Consider the following 15,848-nt stretch of genomic DNA (forward strand, 5'->3'; position numbering starts at 1 on the left):
ACAATGTGTTTTCACTGTAGTACTGACTGGAAGAAGAATCCAAATGTTGTATGTCACTTCATTGTATAATCTGTATTTACTGTGATATTCAAAGTAACCAAGCAGTTATGCTGGAAGATATTTTAAAGCAGGTAGATCGAGGAACAAAGACCCACAGGCAGAAACACACACACACACACACACACACGAGCGCGCGCACGCACGCACGCACAAACACACACACACACACATACACACACACACACACATACACACACACACACACACACACACGAGCGCGCGCACACACACACACACACACACACACGAGCGCACACACACACACACACACACACACACACACACACACACACACACACACACAGGCACATGCACACATTTACTCCAAAACGTTTCTCACGAACAGAGTATTTATTTACACTTACGATATTGTTTAATGCGAAAAATACATTGAACGTATGGTTGTTGATATACTAACAAAGTATGCAGATTGAGAAAAAAACCCACATTAAACAAAATACAAGGGCAGTAAAATAAAACATGCACAAAAAGAAAACAAAAAACATGGCAGTTGTGGTGTTTACCAGTGGTGACAAGGTGCTGGTGAAAATATTATCAACACTGACTCATCATCGCATTACACATGATCGTGATGGAAGTGCGGTCTACAATACAAGGGTCTACAGGTCGATGGTCTACAGTACGATGGTCTACAGTACAATGGTCTGCAGTTCGTTGGCGCACAGAACGCTGGTCTACAGTACAATGACAACATGATCCACACATAGGTTGGCGCGGTTCCCTTCACATGACAGAGAACCAGTTTGTGAACATGCAACACCTCAGTGTTTCCCGACTCAGACCACAGTACCGCTTCCAGAGTTCACATCCATGAATACTTGCACCGTTCACTTGCACCGTTCACGTCTAGTTCTGTGTTCAGCACGGGGCCAGGCGTTCGTTGCCTTCATACGTCACAATCTGTCAAATGACCAGGTACAACTAATCATACGACACAAACTGTCAAACGACCTGGCGTTCGTTGCCTTCATACGTCACAAACTGTCAAATGACCAGGTACAACTAATCATACGTCACAAACTGTCAAATGACAAGGTACAACTAATCATACGTCACAAACTGTCAAATGACCAGGTACAACTAATCATACGTCACAAACTGTCAAATGACCAGGTACAACTAATCATACGTCACAAACTGTCAAATGACCAGATAACTAATCATACGTCACAAACTGTCAAATGACCAGGTACAACTAATCATACGTCACAAACTGTCAAATGATCAGGTACAACTAACATACAGTCAGATGAAACAAGGATAAAGAGAGGTTTCGGGTAATACGTTACCTTGGTTACACATACAATTAATGGAGGCAGCCTGCCATGGATTCATTGTTACCGTGTAGTCTACATGTATGATGATAACACACACATGGATTGGTTATTACCGTGTAGTCTACATTTATGATGATAACATACACATGGATTGGTTATTACCATGTAGTCTACATGCATGATGATAACACACACATGGATTGGTTATTACCGTGTAGTCTACATTTATGATGATAACACACACATGGATTGGTTATTACCGTGTAGTCTACATGTATGATGATAACACACACATGGATTGGTTATTACCGTGAAGTCTACATGTATGATGATTACACACGGAAATGGATTGGTTATTACCGTGTAGTCTACATGTATGATGATAACACACACATGGATTGGTTATTACCGTGTAGTCTACATGTATGATGATAACACACACATGGATTGGTTATTACCGTGTAGTCCACATGTATGATGATAACACACACATGGATTGGTTATTACCGTGTAGTCCACATGTATGATGATTACACACGGGAATGGATTGGTTACTACCGTGTAGTCTACATGCATGATGATAACACACACATGGATTGGTTATTACCGTGAAGTCTACATATATGATGATAACACACACATGGATTGGTTATTACCATGTAGTCTACATGCATGATGATAACACACACATGGATTGGTTATTACCGTGTAGTCTACATTTATGATGATAACACACACATGGATTGGTTATTACCGTGAAGTCTACATGTATGATGATTACACACGGAAATGGATTGGTTATTACCGTGTAGTCTACATTTATGATGATAACACACACATGGATTGGTTATTACCGTGAAGTCTACATGTATGATGAGTACACACGGAAATGGATTGGTTATCACCGTGTAGTCCACATGCATGATGATACACACATGGATTGGTTATTACCGTGAAGTCTACATGTATGATGATTACACACGGAAATGGATTGGTTATTACCGTGTAGTCCACATGTATGATGATTACACACGGAAATGGATTGGTTATTACCGTGTAGACTACATGTATGCATGCTACACACGGAAGAATTGGTTATTAAAATGTAGTCTACATGTATGATGGTTACACACAGAGGGAGAGCATACACAGGGTGCACAAAGCATGACGGACACTATACGTGACTACTTGCAGGTAAAAAACAGGGGACTAAACGCCGCGTAATATTTACACCTGTACAGACACCTGTACAGACACCTGTACAGACACCTGTACAGACACCTGTACAGACAATAAGAAAACAACCAACACGGAAAGGTGGACAAGCCATCTTGTCCCTGTCGTCTTCTTGTCCTAGAAAGTTACCTGCATCAAGAAAACTCGGTGTGATCTGTTGTTGCAACACCTGTTAGAGTAAACTAGGTGTGATCTGTTGTTGCTATACCTGTTAGAGTAAACTAGGTGTGATCTGTTGTTGCTCTACCTGTTAGAGTAAACAAGTGTGACCTGTTGTTGCTATACCTGTTAGAGTAAACTAGGTGTGATCTGTTGTTGCTATACCTGTTAGAGTAAACTAGGTGTGATCTGTTGTTGCTCTACCTGTTAGAGTAAACAAGGTGTGACCTGTTGTTGCTACACCTGTTGGGAGTAAACCCGGTGTGATCTGTTGTTGCTATACCTGTTGGAGTATACTCGGTGTGATCTGTTGTTGCTATACCTGTTAGAGTAAACAAGGTGTGATCTGTTGTTGCTATACCTGTTGGAGTAAACCCGGTGTGATCTGTTGTTGTTATACCTGTTGGGAGTAAACCCGGTGTGATCTGTTGTTGCTATACCTGTTGGAGTAAACTCGGTGTGATCTGTTGTTGCTATACCTGTTGGAGTAAACCCGGTGTGATCTGTTGTTGCTCTACCTGTTAGAGTAAACCCGGTGTGATCTGTTGTTGCTATACCTGTTAGAGTAAACTCGGTGTGATCTGTTGTTGCTATACCTGTTAGAGTAAACTAGGTGTGATCTGTTGTTGCTCTACCTGTTAGAGTAAACAAGTGTGACCTGTTGTTGCTATACCTGTTAGAGTAAACCCGGTGTGATCTGTTGTTGCTATACCTGTTAGAGTAAACCCGGTGTGATCTGTTGTTGCTCTACCTGTTAGAGTAAACAAGTGTGACCTGTTGTTGCTATACCTGTTAGAGTAAACAAGGTGTGATCTGTTGTTGCTATACCTGTTAGAGTAAACTAGGTGTGATCTGTTGTTGCTATACCTGTTAGAGTAAACTAGGTGTGATCTGTTGTTGCTCTACCTGTTAGAGTAAACAAGTGTGACCTGTTGTTGCTATACCTGTTAGAGTAAACCCGGTGTGATCTGTTGTTGCTATACCTGTTGGAGTAAACCCGGTGTGATCTGTTGTTGCTATACCTGTTGGAGTAAACCCGGTGTGATCTGTTGTTGCTCTACCTGTTAGAGTAAACCCGGTGTGATCTGTTGTTGCTATACCTGTTAGAGTAAACTCGGTGTGATCTGTTGTTGCTATACCTGTTAGAGTAAACTCGGTGTGACCTGTTGTTGCTCTACCTGTTAGAGTAAACCCGATGGAGCTTTGACACCTATGTTATTTTATAAAACCAGCGCCAGTTCTTTGCCCGTCACGCAGGACCCTATGGATGACAACGCTGTTGCTATGTGGGTGAAGTTTGAGTCAGTGACAACGCTATTGCTATGTGGGTGAAGTTTGGGTCGGTGACAACGCTATTGCTATGTGGGTGAAGTTTGGGTCGGTGACAACGCTATTGCTATGTGGGTGAGGTATGGGTCAGTGACAACGCTATTGCTATGTGGGTGAGGTATGGGTCGGTGACAACGCTATTGCTATGTGGTTGAAGTTTGGGTCTGTGACAACGCTATTGCTATGTGGGTGAGGTATGGGTCGGTGACAACGCTATTGCTATGTGGGTGAGGTATGGGTCAGTGACAACGCTATTGCTATGTGGGTGAGGTATGGGTCGGTGACAACGCTATTGCTATGTGGGTGAGGTATGGGTCGGTGACAACGCTATTGCTATGTGGGTGAGGTATGGGTCTGTGACAACGCTATTGCTATGTGGGTGAGGTATGGGTCGGTGACAACGCTATTGCTATGTGGGTGAGGTATGGGTCAGTGACAACGCTATTGCTATGTGGGTGAGGTATGGGTCTGTGACAACGCTATTGCTATGTGGGTGAGGTATGGGTCTGTGACAACGCTATTGCTATGTGGGTAAGGTATGGGTCGGTGACAACGCTATTGCTATGTGGGTGAGGTATGGGTCGGTGACAACGCTATTTCTATGTGGGTGAGGTATGGGTCTGTGACAACGCTATTGCTATGTGGGTGAGGTATGGGTCGGTGACAACGCTATTGCTATGTGGGTGAGGTATGGGTCGGTGACAACGCTATTGCTATGTGGGTGAGGTATGGGTCGGTGACAACGCTATTGCTATGTGGTTAAATTGCACAGTGACTTGCATCACGTCATGATACACAACGATCCAATGACACAATCTAACACGCAGAATCAAGCTAGTGTTCAGGCAGGGGCATCAGAGAAACGTGTTGGTGGAAAAAGCAGCACGGTAGAGTTGCCGTGGATACAGTGTGGTACTGGACATCTTACACGTGGGTGGTGGGAAAAACGACACGGCAGAGTTGTGATCACCATAGTTATGATACAGTGTGGTACTGGACATCTTACACGGTGGGTGGGAAAAGCGACACGGCAGAGTTGTGATCACCATAGTTATGATACAGTGTGGTACTGGACATCTTACATGGTGGGTGGGAAAAATGACACGGCAGAGTTGTGATCACCATAGTTATGATACAGTGTGGTACTGGACATCTTACACGGTGGGTGGGAAAGCGACACGGCAGAGTTGTGATCACCATAGTTATGATACAGTGTGGTACTGGACATCTTACATGGTGGGTGGGAAAAATGACACGGCAGAGTTGTGATCACCATAGTTATGATACAGTGTGGTACTGGACATCTTACACGGTGGGTGGGAAAAGCGACACGGCAGAGTTGTGATCACCATAGTTATGATACAGTGTGGTACTGGACATCTTACACGGTGGGTGGGAAAAGCGACACGGCAGAGTTGTGATCACCATAGGTATGATACAGTGTGGTACTGGACATCTTACACGATGGGTGGGAAAAAGGACACGGCAGAGTAACTTGTGATCATCATAGTTATGATACAGTGTGGTACTGGACATCTTACACGATGGGTGGGAAAAGCGACACGGCAGAGTTGCCGTGGATACAGTGTGGTACTGGACATCTTACACGATGAGGCATTCGGCCAGACCTCTCAAAGTCGCTTAAACGTCTTACAAAGTAAAAACAAATCAAAATTCCGTTGGAGTTTGCAAGTGAACAACGTGTCAATGTGTAAAACTTTCCAAGGTACGTATCAATACCTTGTCTTGAGGAGGCTTCTAGTAACTCATAAAACAGACTTCGAGTCACGCATAAAACAGACTTCGAGTAACGCACAAAACACGACTTTGAGTAAGCTTAACGCACAAAAAAGACTTCGAGTATCGCACAAAACATAATTTTAGCAAAACGCTTGCCACAATGTACAAAGTGACTTGATTTCCGTGTTTGCACTTTCAGAATTCATTCATACTTTCTCTATCCCACAAAAAAAGTCTATCGCTGGTTAGTTCTAGGGACATAAGGCTAGCTAGTGGGGTAAGGACGATATTACAGGTGGGACTCTCGTATCCCTGGTTAGTTGTAGGTACCTAAGGCTAGCTATGGGGTTAGGGCAATGTTACACCTCGTATTCCTGGTTAGTTGTAGGTACCTAAGGCTAGCTAGTGGGGTTGGGGCAATGTTACATGTGGGACCCTCGTATCCCTGGTTTGTTGCCACATCACACATCTCAACACAGAATTAGAATTGCATGATGAAACTAACATTCATTGGGACACCCAAGCACACAACTCGTCCAGAGGAATCTAACACACAGCTAGAAAACAGTCAAGTTAATGGGGTGGTTGACTGTTTGGTTCTTTGCAAGGCATCAAACACAATACTAGAAAACAGACAATGTAATAGGGTGGTTGACTGTATGTTTGGTCCTTTCCAAGGCACCAAAGACACAACTAGAAAACAGTCAATTTAATGGGGTGGTTGACTATATGTTTATTTCTTTGCAAGGCTTCAAACACACAACTAGAAAACAGTCAATTTAATGGGGTGGTTGACTGTTTGGTCCTTTGCCAGGCACCAAAGACACAACTAGAAAACATTCAATTTAATGGGGTGGTTGACTGTTTGGTTCTTTACAAGGCATCAAACACACAACTAGAACATAGTCAATTTAATGGGGTGGTTGACCGTCTGTTTGGTTCTTTGCAAGGCATCAAACATACAACTAGAACATAGTCAATTTAATGGGGTGGTTGACCGTCTGTTTGGTTCTTTGCAAGGCATGAAACACACACCTGCAACACGGTTACTACTATGGGGTGGTTGACACTACCTTGAGTCCAATCTCATGCACTCGCAATGTTACACACACTGCTACCTTAGACCTGGTCAGCCGAGGAGTTCCCGCCGATCTCAAGATATCTTACTCACCTTACAATTAGCATTCACCACGCGACTGTGTCTGTTTATGACATCATAAATAAGTTAATGAGTTGTGATCACCATAGTTATGTTTAAAGCTTGCGTGAGAACGTCTCAAAGTTGTCAGTTTGAATATTGTTTTAAAGATTAAAAAAAGTTCCCCTGAAATATTTAAAATCCTTTTAACCTGCAATCCACACAGAAAATCCGGGGTTCTTTTCTGTATGATGGCTTAACATGTTATAACAGGCAAAACACAAGACTTATGCTTCTTTTCTGTATGATGGCTTAACATGTTATAACAGGCAAAACACAAGACTTATGCTTCTTTTCTGTATGATGGCTCAACATGTTATAACATGCAAAACACAAGACTTATGCTTCTTTTCTGTATGATGGCTTAACATGTTATAACATGCAAAACACAAGACTTATGCTTCTTTTCTGTATGATGGCTTAACATGTTATAACATGCAAAACACAAGGCTTATGCTTCTTTTCTGTGTGATGGCTTAACATGTTATAACAGGCAAAACACAAGACTTATGCTTCTTTTCTGTATGATGGCTTAACATGTTATAACATGCAAAACACTAGACTTATGCTTCTTTTTTGTATGATGGCTTAACATGTTATAACATGCAAAACACAAGACTTCCTTGAGCGAAATACACGAAGGAACACATGTGCTACCCCCCTCCTCCCCCACCATGAGAAAAGTAAAGAACAGAGCACCAAGGTTACATATAGGGTGCGCTCAGTCAGACGGGAGTAATGCAGGTGCAATGTCAAGGCCCAAACGTGGAGGTCAACAGTCTCAAGGTCACATCTCCTGACGTCATCAACTCCTAGCCCAGAAACCCTAGCACCATCTCACGTCATAAAACCCTAGCTCAGAAACCCTTAAATCATCTGACGTAGAAACCCCACCATGACATCATCTGGCCTGACTGGATGGTGGTGGCAAGTACAGGATGGTGACGATGGTGGTGGCAAGTACATGATGACGACACAAAGTACATGATGCTGGCCACGCTGACACAATAGAGTAGCGGCCCCTGACGGACGGAGCAGAGTCTCACAGGAAGATGAAGCTGGGCTCGATCTCCGCCTCGCACGTGCATGGCGCGTGGGGCTTGACCAGCTCCCAGTCCCCGTGACACTTGGCCACGTCCACCGCCTTCCAGGTGGTCACGTGACGCACCACCCCGTGACCCGCGCAGCGCATGCCGATCTCGCGGTTCATGGCCACAGGCTGGCACTCCACGCACACCGTCTGATTCGCCTTCAGCACGCCAGCCCACTCCGAGTCCAGGCAATGCGCGTTCGTTTTGGTGATCTTGAAGTGGCCACAGTACCTGTAACACACAATACCGTATGGTCACTACACTGATTTCCTTCAGCTTGAGGGCCAGGCAGTGAAGTGGCCACAGTACCTGTAGACACACAACATGATGGTCATTACACTGATTTCCTTCAGCATGAGGGCCAGGCACAGTACCTGTAGACACAAAACATGATGGTCACTACACTGATTTCCTTCAGCATGAGGGCCAGGCACAGTACCTGTAGACACAAAACATGATGGTCACTACACTGATTTCCTTTAGCTTGACGGCCAGGCAGGCAGCATGGCTACCTATTACTTCATTACACGATGGGCGCTGTGCTGTTTTCCTTTCGTCCCTTTGAGACAGAGAGACAGAGACATAAACAGAGAGACAGAAGCAGACAGACAGGCACTGATTTTCTTCATTTTCTTGCTGTCATGGTTTTTATATTTTTAGTATACTTTTGCTGATGAAGACATAACGTCAAAACCGGTCCTTGTTCGTTTTTGCATTGTCCGTGTTTCTGTGCGTACGTTTTCATCGTTATCTTCAAATGTGGATTGTCAAAGTAAAAACCAGTCAGGCAGTTTATTTTATACGTGGAACCATCGCGGCTGTGGTTTTCGGTTTCCAAGGACAACAACTGTAAGCATTCACTCTCAAAGACTCAATCAATGTTGAAAATTACCGCGACGACTGACGGTCAATTTGTCATTAAGCTGTGCAATCGCAAATTGACAGGAAAACGTCGGCTACAATGCTAAAAAGGACTGACCTCGCAATTATGATGGCAGATCATTCAGTGAATTTTTAGACTCGAAGCAAAGCGACGAAGCGTTTGACGTCACATACAAATATGACGCGTTTTGGGGCCCTGAATTGCGCTGTAAACGTTAGGCTCCCTGTTAGTAAATATGCGTACTTTTGCACTACCTACATGATGACAAAAACGATGTTTGGTGGCTTGTTGCCAGACCAGCCACCAAACATCTTATATTATCTGACTGTCAGCAAATATTTTTGAGACATGTCTGTTATCGTTTGCTTTCAGTAAGCATATTAGAAACAACGGTTTCATAAACGTCTAATTTGGACCAAACGAAATGTCGATGCTATCCCACGAATTTGACAGAACAGCCGCAATGGGGACCGGATCGGTCCTATCTAATTTTGCCTGTCAGTCAAAGCAGTCTCGTGACCTGGGTCAGCCAATCACTCACCTGATGTGATGAGTATTAACAGGGGGAATGCGCTCACACAGCAATATCACAAGATAAACCATGTTGAACAGGCGCTTCAGTTGTTTTGATTTTTCTTGTCCAACAGAGAGGGACAGACTCAGAATCAACTCCAGACAGTAAGGAAATTACGTAAAGATATAATTATCCCCGAGTACGCTAGTACTTGGGCTCAGCAGACTTTAATCGTGTGTGTGTGTGTGTGTGTGTGTGTGTGTGTGTGTGTGTGTGTGTGTGTGTGTGTGTGTGTGTGTGTCTTTCTCCACTTAACAGCTTATTGCTGGGAAGCTACTGGGCGCAGTTCGTTCAAAAGTTGATACACTAACTTGGTAATAGGTCCGATTGATCGTATTAAAACTTCATAATGATACCTGGGACCTAAATGCGAAATAAATCACAAAAACGACTCTTAACGGAGGGCGCAATTCGCGGTGGGATAGAACAGCCGTTCGGCTGATAAACCGCTCAGCCAACGCGGCCAGCGACACCAGGCTTTGCGTGCGTGCGTGTACCACTGCGCGAGGAGTATAGGCATTTGAGTTCACTTGCGAATGTCAGATTTGTTGGCTTGGTGGAAAGCGTTTCCGACTATGGCCAAAGTGATCTGGGTTCGATTCCCGGTATGGGCGGTCTATTTTTTTTTTTTTTAAACTCTTGTTTACTATTGTTTATTTAATATGAACGTTTTAATGTTTTATTTTACTCCAATAATTTTTTTAATTTTTTTTTTAAATCCAAGTGATCCGGGTACGATTCCCGGCATGGGCGGTCTATTTTTTATTTTTGTAAAAAAATTTTAATTCTTGTTTACTATTGTTTATTATGAACGTTTGAATGTTTTATTTTACTCTAATAATTTTTTTAATTGTGTAAAATAAAGTAGATGTGTACTGCCGGGCAGTACATACCCCAAGCGAAGTCGTCCATCTGTGTGTACATGATTCTCTCTCTCTCTCTCTCTCTCTCTCTCTCTCTCTCTCTCTCTCTCTCTCTCTCTCTCTCTCTCTCTCTTAAAATGTGTCATCGATGACGTGTTTTCATACTTGCTAATGCGGCAGGCTAATCATGACGTCAAATTGAAACTTCTTGAAGTCTCTCAGAAAGGGACATGAAAACCATGTGGGGGTTACTGGTTTGGGCTGAAAAAAACCCAACTCCACCTAAAATTCAAGCGCCTATGGGGCTGAATTATGCAGCATAAATTGTGAAACATCAGGATATCTCACACTTTCAATTCTGCCATCATGTCAAATCTGACAACAAACCTACCCACAAAATGTCATAAATATCGGTGTAGAATTGAGACTTAACGGTTTTTAACTGCCAAAAATAAGTTTTTTTGACTGGAATAGTTTGTCTTGAAATTCAGTTTGGGACAACGGACCCACCCACTAAATTTCATAAAGATAGGTGAAAATTTAAATGTAACGGTTTTTAACTGCCAAAATTATGTTTTTCTTCTGGAAAAGTATGGAGTGAAAATCAGTTGGGGACAACGAACCTACCCACAAAATTTCATAAATATCGATGAAGAATTGAGATTTAACGGTTTTTAACTGCCAAAAATAAGGTTTTTTGTCTGGAAAAGTATGTCTTAAAATTCAGTTTGGGACAACGGACCCACCCACTAAATTTCATAAAGATAGGTGAAGAATTGAAATTTAACGTTTTTTAACTGCCAAAATTATGTCTTTCTTCTGGAAAAGTATAGAGTGAAAATCAGTTGGGGACAACGAACCTACCCACAAAATTTCATAAATTTCATAAAGAATTGAAATTTAACGGTTTTTAACTGCCAAAATTATGTTTTTCTTCTGGAAAAGTATGGAGTGAAAATAAGTTGGGGACAACAAACCTACCTTTAAAATTTCATAAGAATCAGTGAAGAAATAGGATTTAACGATTTTTTAACGGCCTTTAAATCATTGGTGATGTCATCATAACCCAGTCGTTGTAGTTGTCGTCGTAGTTGTTGGTGTTGTTGTTGTCATGTTCGTTGTCGTGATTGTTGTTGTTCTCGTGTTGTTGTTTTTGTTGTTGTTGTTGTTGTTGTTGTTGTTGTTGTTGTTGTTGTCGTCGTCGTCGTCGATGTCATTTGTTGTTGTTGTTGTTATCGTCGTCGTCGTCGTCATCGTCGTCGTTGTCAGAGGTTATTTCTAAAGATTTCATTGATAGTCTTTGTTCTCGTCACCAAGACTTGCTAAGAACAAGCTTGGAACAGCAAGAGTTCCAAGAACAAGATTAGAACAACTCATTACATCATTACCAGTACGTCATTTGTATTTAGAACACACTTTAGAAAAAAACTCTTCAGCTACAAACCAGTCACCCTCACATGTCGGAGGTGTTTGTCTAAACCACTTACTGAAATGTTTTGAGGTTTAATGACCATACACATGTTGAACCGGTGAGTGTCTTCCGCTGCTTAATTCGCAAATAACTATTTTATTAAAGTCCGCTTGAAACGCTCAAAGATGAAATTCCATGTTAAAAAGTGACAAAAGTTTCACATTTTCCCGTTGTAACAGCTTCCGATGATATTATATGAAAATTCTGATCCTCTGAGAGGATTCCCCGAAACAAAATCAGTTTGTACGCCTAATTTTAATAGAATTGTCCAAACAGTGTCGCTAATATTGTGCTAAAAGATGAATTCTAGAACAATGTTCACAGACAGACACCACTTGGCAAAAAAATTTTCAGTGCTGGGAGATGAAAAAAAAAACTACCTCGCTACGCGCGGGCTTCGCCCGCGCTCCGCTTGGATAAATAAAAAAATTAAAAAAAATTTAAATCCACGTGCACAAGACAAAACTTTCATACTGGGGGAGCGAGCCAGTCTGAAGAGTACTCGGGTCCAGCGCCAGCGTTTTTTATTTAACATAAATTGAGTGACGCAAATTTACTTGATTTTCCAGAACTTTGACAATGACCTTTGTTCAGTGAGAAGGTCGGCATTGCACAGTGGGTGGGTGGTGCCTTGCCGTGCTGTAAAGCCCCCACCGACAAAACTGGCTATTCAATATAGTTCTTTCTTTATTTGGTGTTTAACGTCGTTTTCAACCACGAAGGTTATATCGCGACGGGGAAAGGGGGGAGATGGGATAGAGCCACTTGTCAATTGTTTCTTGTTCACAAAAGCACTCATCAAACATTTGCTCCAGGGGCTTGCAACGTAATACAATATATGACCTTACTGGGAGAATGCAAGTTTCCAGTACAAAGGACTTAACATTTCTTACATACTGCTTGACTAAAATCTTTACAAAAATTGACTATATTCTATGCAAGAAACACTTAACAAGGGTAAAAGGAGAAACAGAATCCGTTAGTCGCCTCTTACGACATGCTGGGGAGCATCGGGTAAATTCTTCCCCCTAACCCGCGGGGGCTATTCAATATAGTTAGACGATAAACTTTAATTATTATTTGAAAACATATAAAGTGTCATTCCTTAGACTAAGCCAGGTTGGTATTTTTCATTCAACATTTTATTTTGTCATGGTTTTTTTTTGCTTGATAAATAAAACAGGTTCCCGGTCTCTGTCCGCTATAACATTTAGCGGGTCAGCTAGAACCAGTCGTGATTGGTCCATTAGCCATATGGTACAGTAACATGGTAATTGACAGGGCTATCTCACACATCAACGTCAGCGGACACTAGATGAAAGGGCCAGCGCCAGATAGCTAGGTGTAACGTTTCATCCCTAATTTGTGTTCACTGCGTGGAAGATACGACACATCAAGAGTTCGCTCATTCTGTGTCATATCGTAATTGGTATCAGACAGTTATCATCTTGTCTTGCTGAGTCGGCGGTTAAGCGCAATGCTCCCAACCAACAATCAGTGAACCGGGGAGATTGGACTGAAACTGATGATAGCTAAGGTCATTGCACCATGAAGGAACGACAAACATAATGATATCTTAGGTCACTGAACCATGACGGAACGACAAACATAATGACACATTAGGTCATTGAACCATGACGGAACGACAAACATAATGACACCTTAGGTCACTGAACCACGACGGAACCACAACCATAATGACACCTGAGGTCACTGAACCATGACGGAACGACAAAGTCTTAACATAATGATATCTTAGGTCACTGAACCATGACGGAACGACAACCACAATGACACATTAGGTCATTGAACCATGACTACGGACATAATGACACCTTAGGTCACTGAACCATGACGGAACGACAACCATAATGACACCTGAGGTCACTGAACCATGACGGAACGACAAAGTTTTAACATAATGATATCTTAGGTCACTGAACCATGACGGAACGACAAACATAATGATATCTTAGGTCACTGAACCACGACGGAACGACAAACATAATGACACATTAGGTCACTGAACCATGACGGAACGACAAACATAATGACACATTAGGTCATTGAACCATGACGGAACGACAACCATAATGACAGCTTAGGTCACTTTTGTTTGTTTGTTTGCTTAACGCCCAGCCGACCACGAAGGGCCATAATTATCAGGGCGGTGCTGCTTTGACATTTAACGTGCGCCACACACAAGACAGAAGTCGCAGCACAGGCTTCATGTCTCACCCAGTCACATTATTCTGACACCGGACCAACCAGTCCTAGCACTGACGTTTGTATAGATAGATCTATAAATGAACGCACATGATAGTTTTTGAGCAGGGATCGACGTTTTGTATAAATCTATAAATGAACTCACATGATAGTTTTTGAGCAGGGACTTGATCGACGTTTGTATAAATCTATAAATGAACTCACATGATAGTTTTTGAGCAGGGACTTGATCGACGTTTGTATAGATCTATAAATAAACTCACATGATAGCTTTTGAGCAGGGACTTGATCAACCTCTGTATCTAGAAATGAACTCACATGATAGTTTTTGAGCAGGGACTTGATACACGTTTGTATAAACACCCGTCACACAAAAAACCTAAGCAGATGCGTTAGAGTGCAGATCATTGTGATGACTTTCGTTTATTGTCACATAACAGCATTACTAATGTCTCACATGACTTGGTTTATTGTCACATAACAGCATTACTAATGTCTCACATGACTTGGTTTATTGTCACATAACAGCATTACTAATGTCTCACATGACTTGGTTTATTGTCACATAACAGCATTACTAATATCTCACATGACTTGGTTTATTGTCACATAACAGCATTACTAATGTCTCACATGATTTGGTTTATTGTCACATAACAGCATTACTAATGTCTCACATGACTTGGTTTATTGTCACATAACAGCATTACTAATGTCTCACATGACTTGGTTTATTGTCACATAACAGCATTACTAATGTCTCACATGACTTGGTTTATTGTCACATAACAGCATTACTAATGTCTCACATGACTTGGTTTATTGTCACATAACAGCATTACTAATGTCTCACATGACTTGGTTTATTGTCACATAACAGCATTACTAATGTCTCACATGACTTAAGATTTCGTGTACATATGTTACAACATGTGTTAGCACAACGCCCCCAAAATGTGAAGGCAATGCGTTGAGTCTTTACTGTAATTTACCGTTTTTGTCGCATTACCCGCTAAAAATGGCTTCGAAAACCGCCTTATATGGCTTCTGCGTGGCATGGCAACTACCCCATTCAGCATGCCATGACGTCAGACAAGATAGGTGAGTAACCTGACTGTTTCGAATACACATTTCCAAAGGCAAGCATAACCTATTCTGTTTTCGCTGTTCAGCCCTAAGTTTCTTAACGTGCCTAAGGCAAGCATAACCTGTTCTGTTTTCAAATCCAATTTTTTTTTTTATAAAAAAATATTGTTGTTTGATTCTGTTCTGTTTTCGCTGTTCAGCCCTAAGTTTCTTAACGTGCCTAAGGCAAGCATAACCTGTTCTGTTTTCGCTGTTCAGTCCTAAGTTTCTTAACGTGCCTAAGGCAAGCATAACCTGTTCTGTTTTAGCTGTTCAGTCCGAAATTTCTTAACGTGAGCGCCCTCGCTGGTCGCTTTCTCCGTTTGGGTTTAACAAGACAGGCGTTGATCATTAGCGAAGAAATGTACGATGGCAACGTCGTAGGAATACGATCGTTATAGGAAACATCCTCAGTCAAAGTTTACTTTGATTAAAATAATCTAGAGTTGAAATACTTGTTCATCATCCCCTTATTAGTGCAATTCCTGCGCTAGATCCGTCGAATTATGTTTTGTATGGCGGATAGTAACCCTAGCCGTTACTCTAAAATAACACACAAGGAAGGAACAGAACAAAGGCCAAATACAAAAGGATT

General features: G+C 42.0%; 1 protein-coding gene across 11 annotated transcripts in view; it reads right to left on the reverse strand.

Moving 5' to 3' along the window:
- Positions 1-392: 392 nt before the first annotated feature.
- The window catches only part of LOC138975287 (somatomedin-B and thrombospondin type-1 domain-containing protein-like), a 72,240-nt gene continuing 56,784 nt past the window's right edge, over positions 393-15,848 (reverse strand). The window contains exons 4-5 of one of the 11 annotated variants that reach the window (XR_011458596.1): positions 3,698-8,342; positions 393-3,659 (exon numbers count right to left, since the gene is read on the reverse strand). Coding sequence is in view for 1 of the 11 variants with exons in the window: in XM_070347943.1 (XP_070204044.1) it covers positions 8,063-8,342 (280 nt within the window). In the remaining 10 variants the exon portion in view is untranslated. Of the gene's footprint in view, positions 8,343-15,848 lie in introns of all 11 variants that reach the window. The other 10 variants (XR_011458601.1, XR_011458599.1, XR_011458597.1 and 7 more) reach the window with 10 other exon arrangements.

This window comes from Littorina saxatilis, linkage group LG9 (genome assembly GCF_037325665.1).
Source record: "Littorina saxatilis isolate snail1 linkage group LG9, US_GU_Lsax_2.0, whole genome shotgun sequence".
NCBI classification, from domain to species: Eukaryota; Metazoa; Mollusca; class Gastropoda; order Littorinimorpha; family Littorinidae; genus Littorina; species Littorina saxatilis.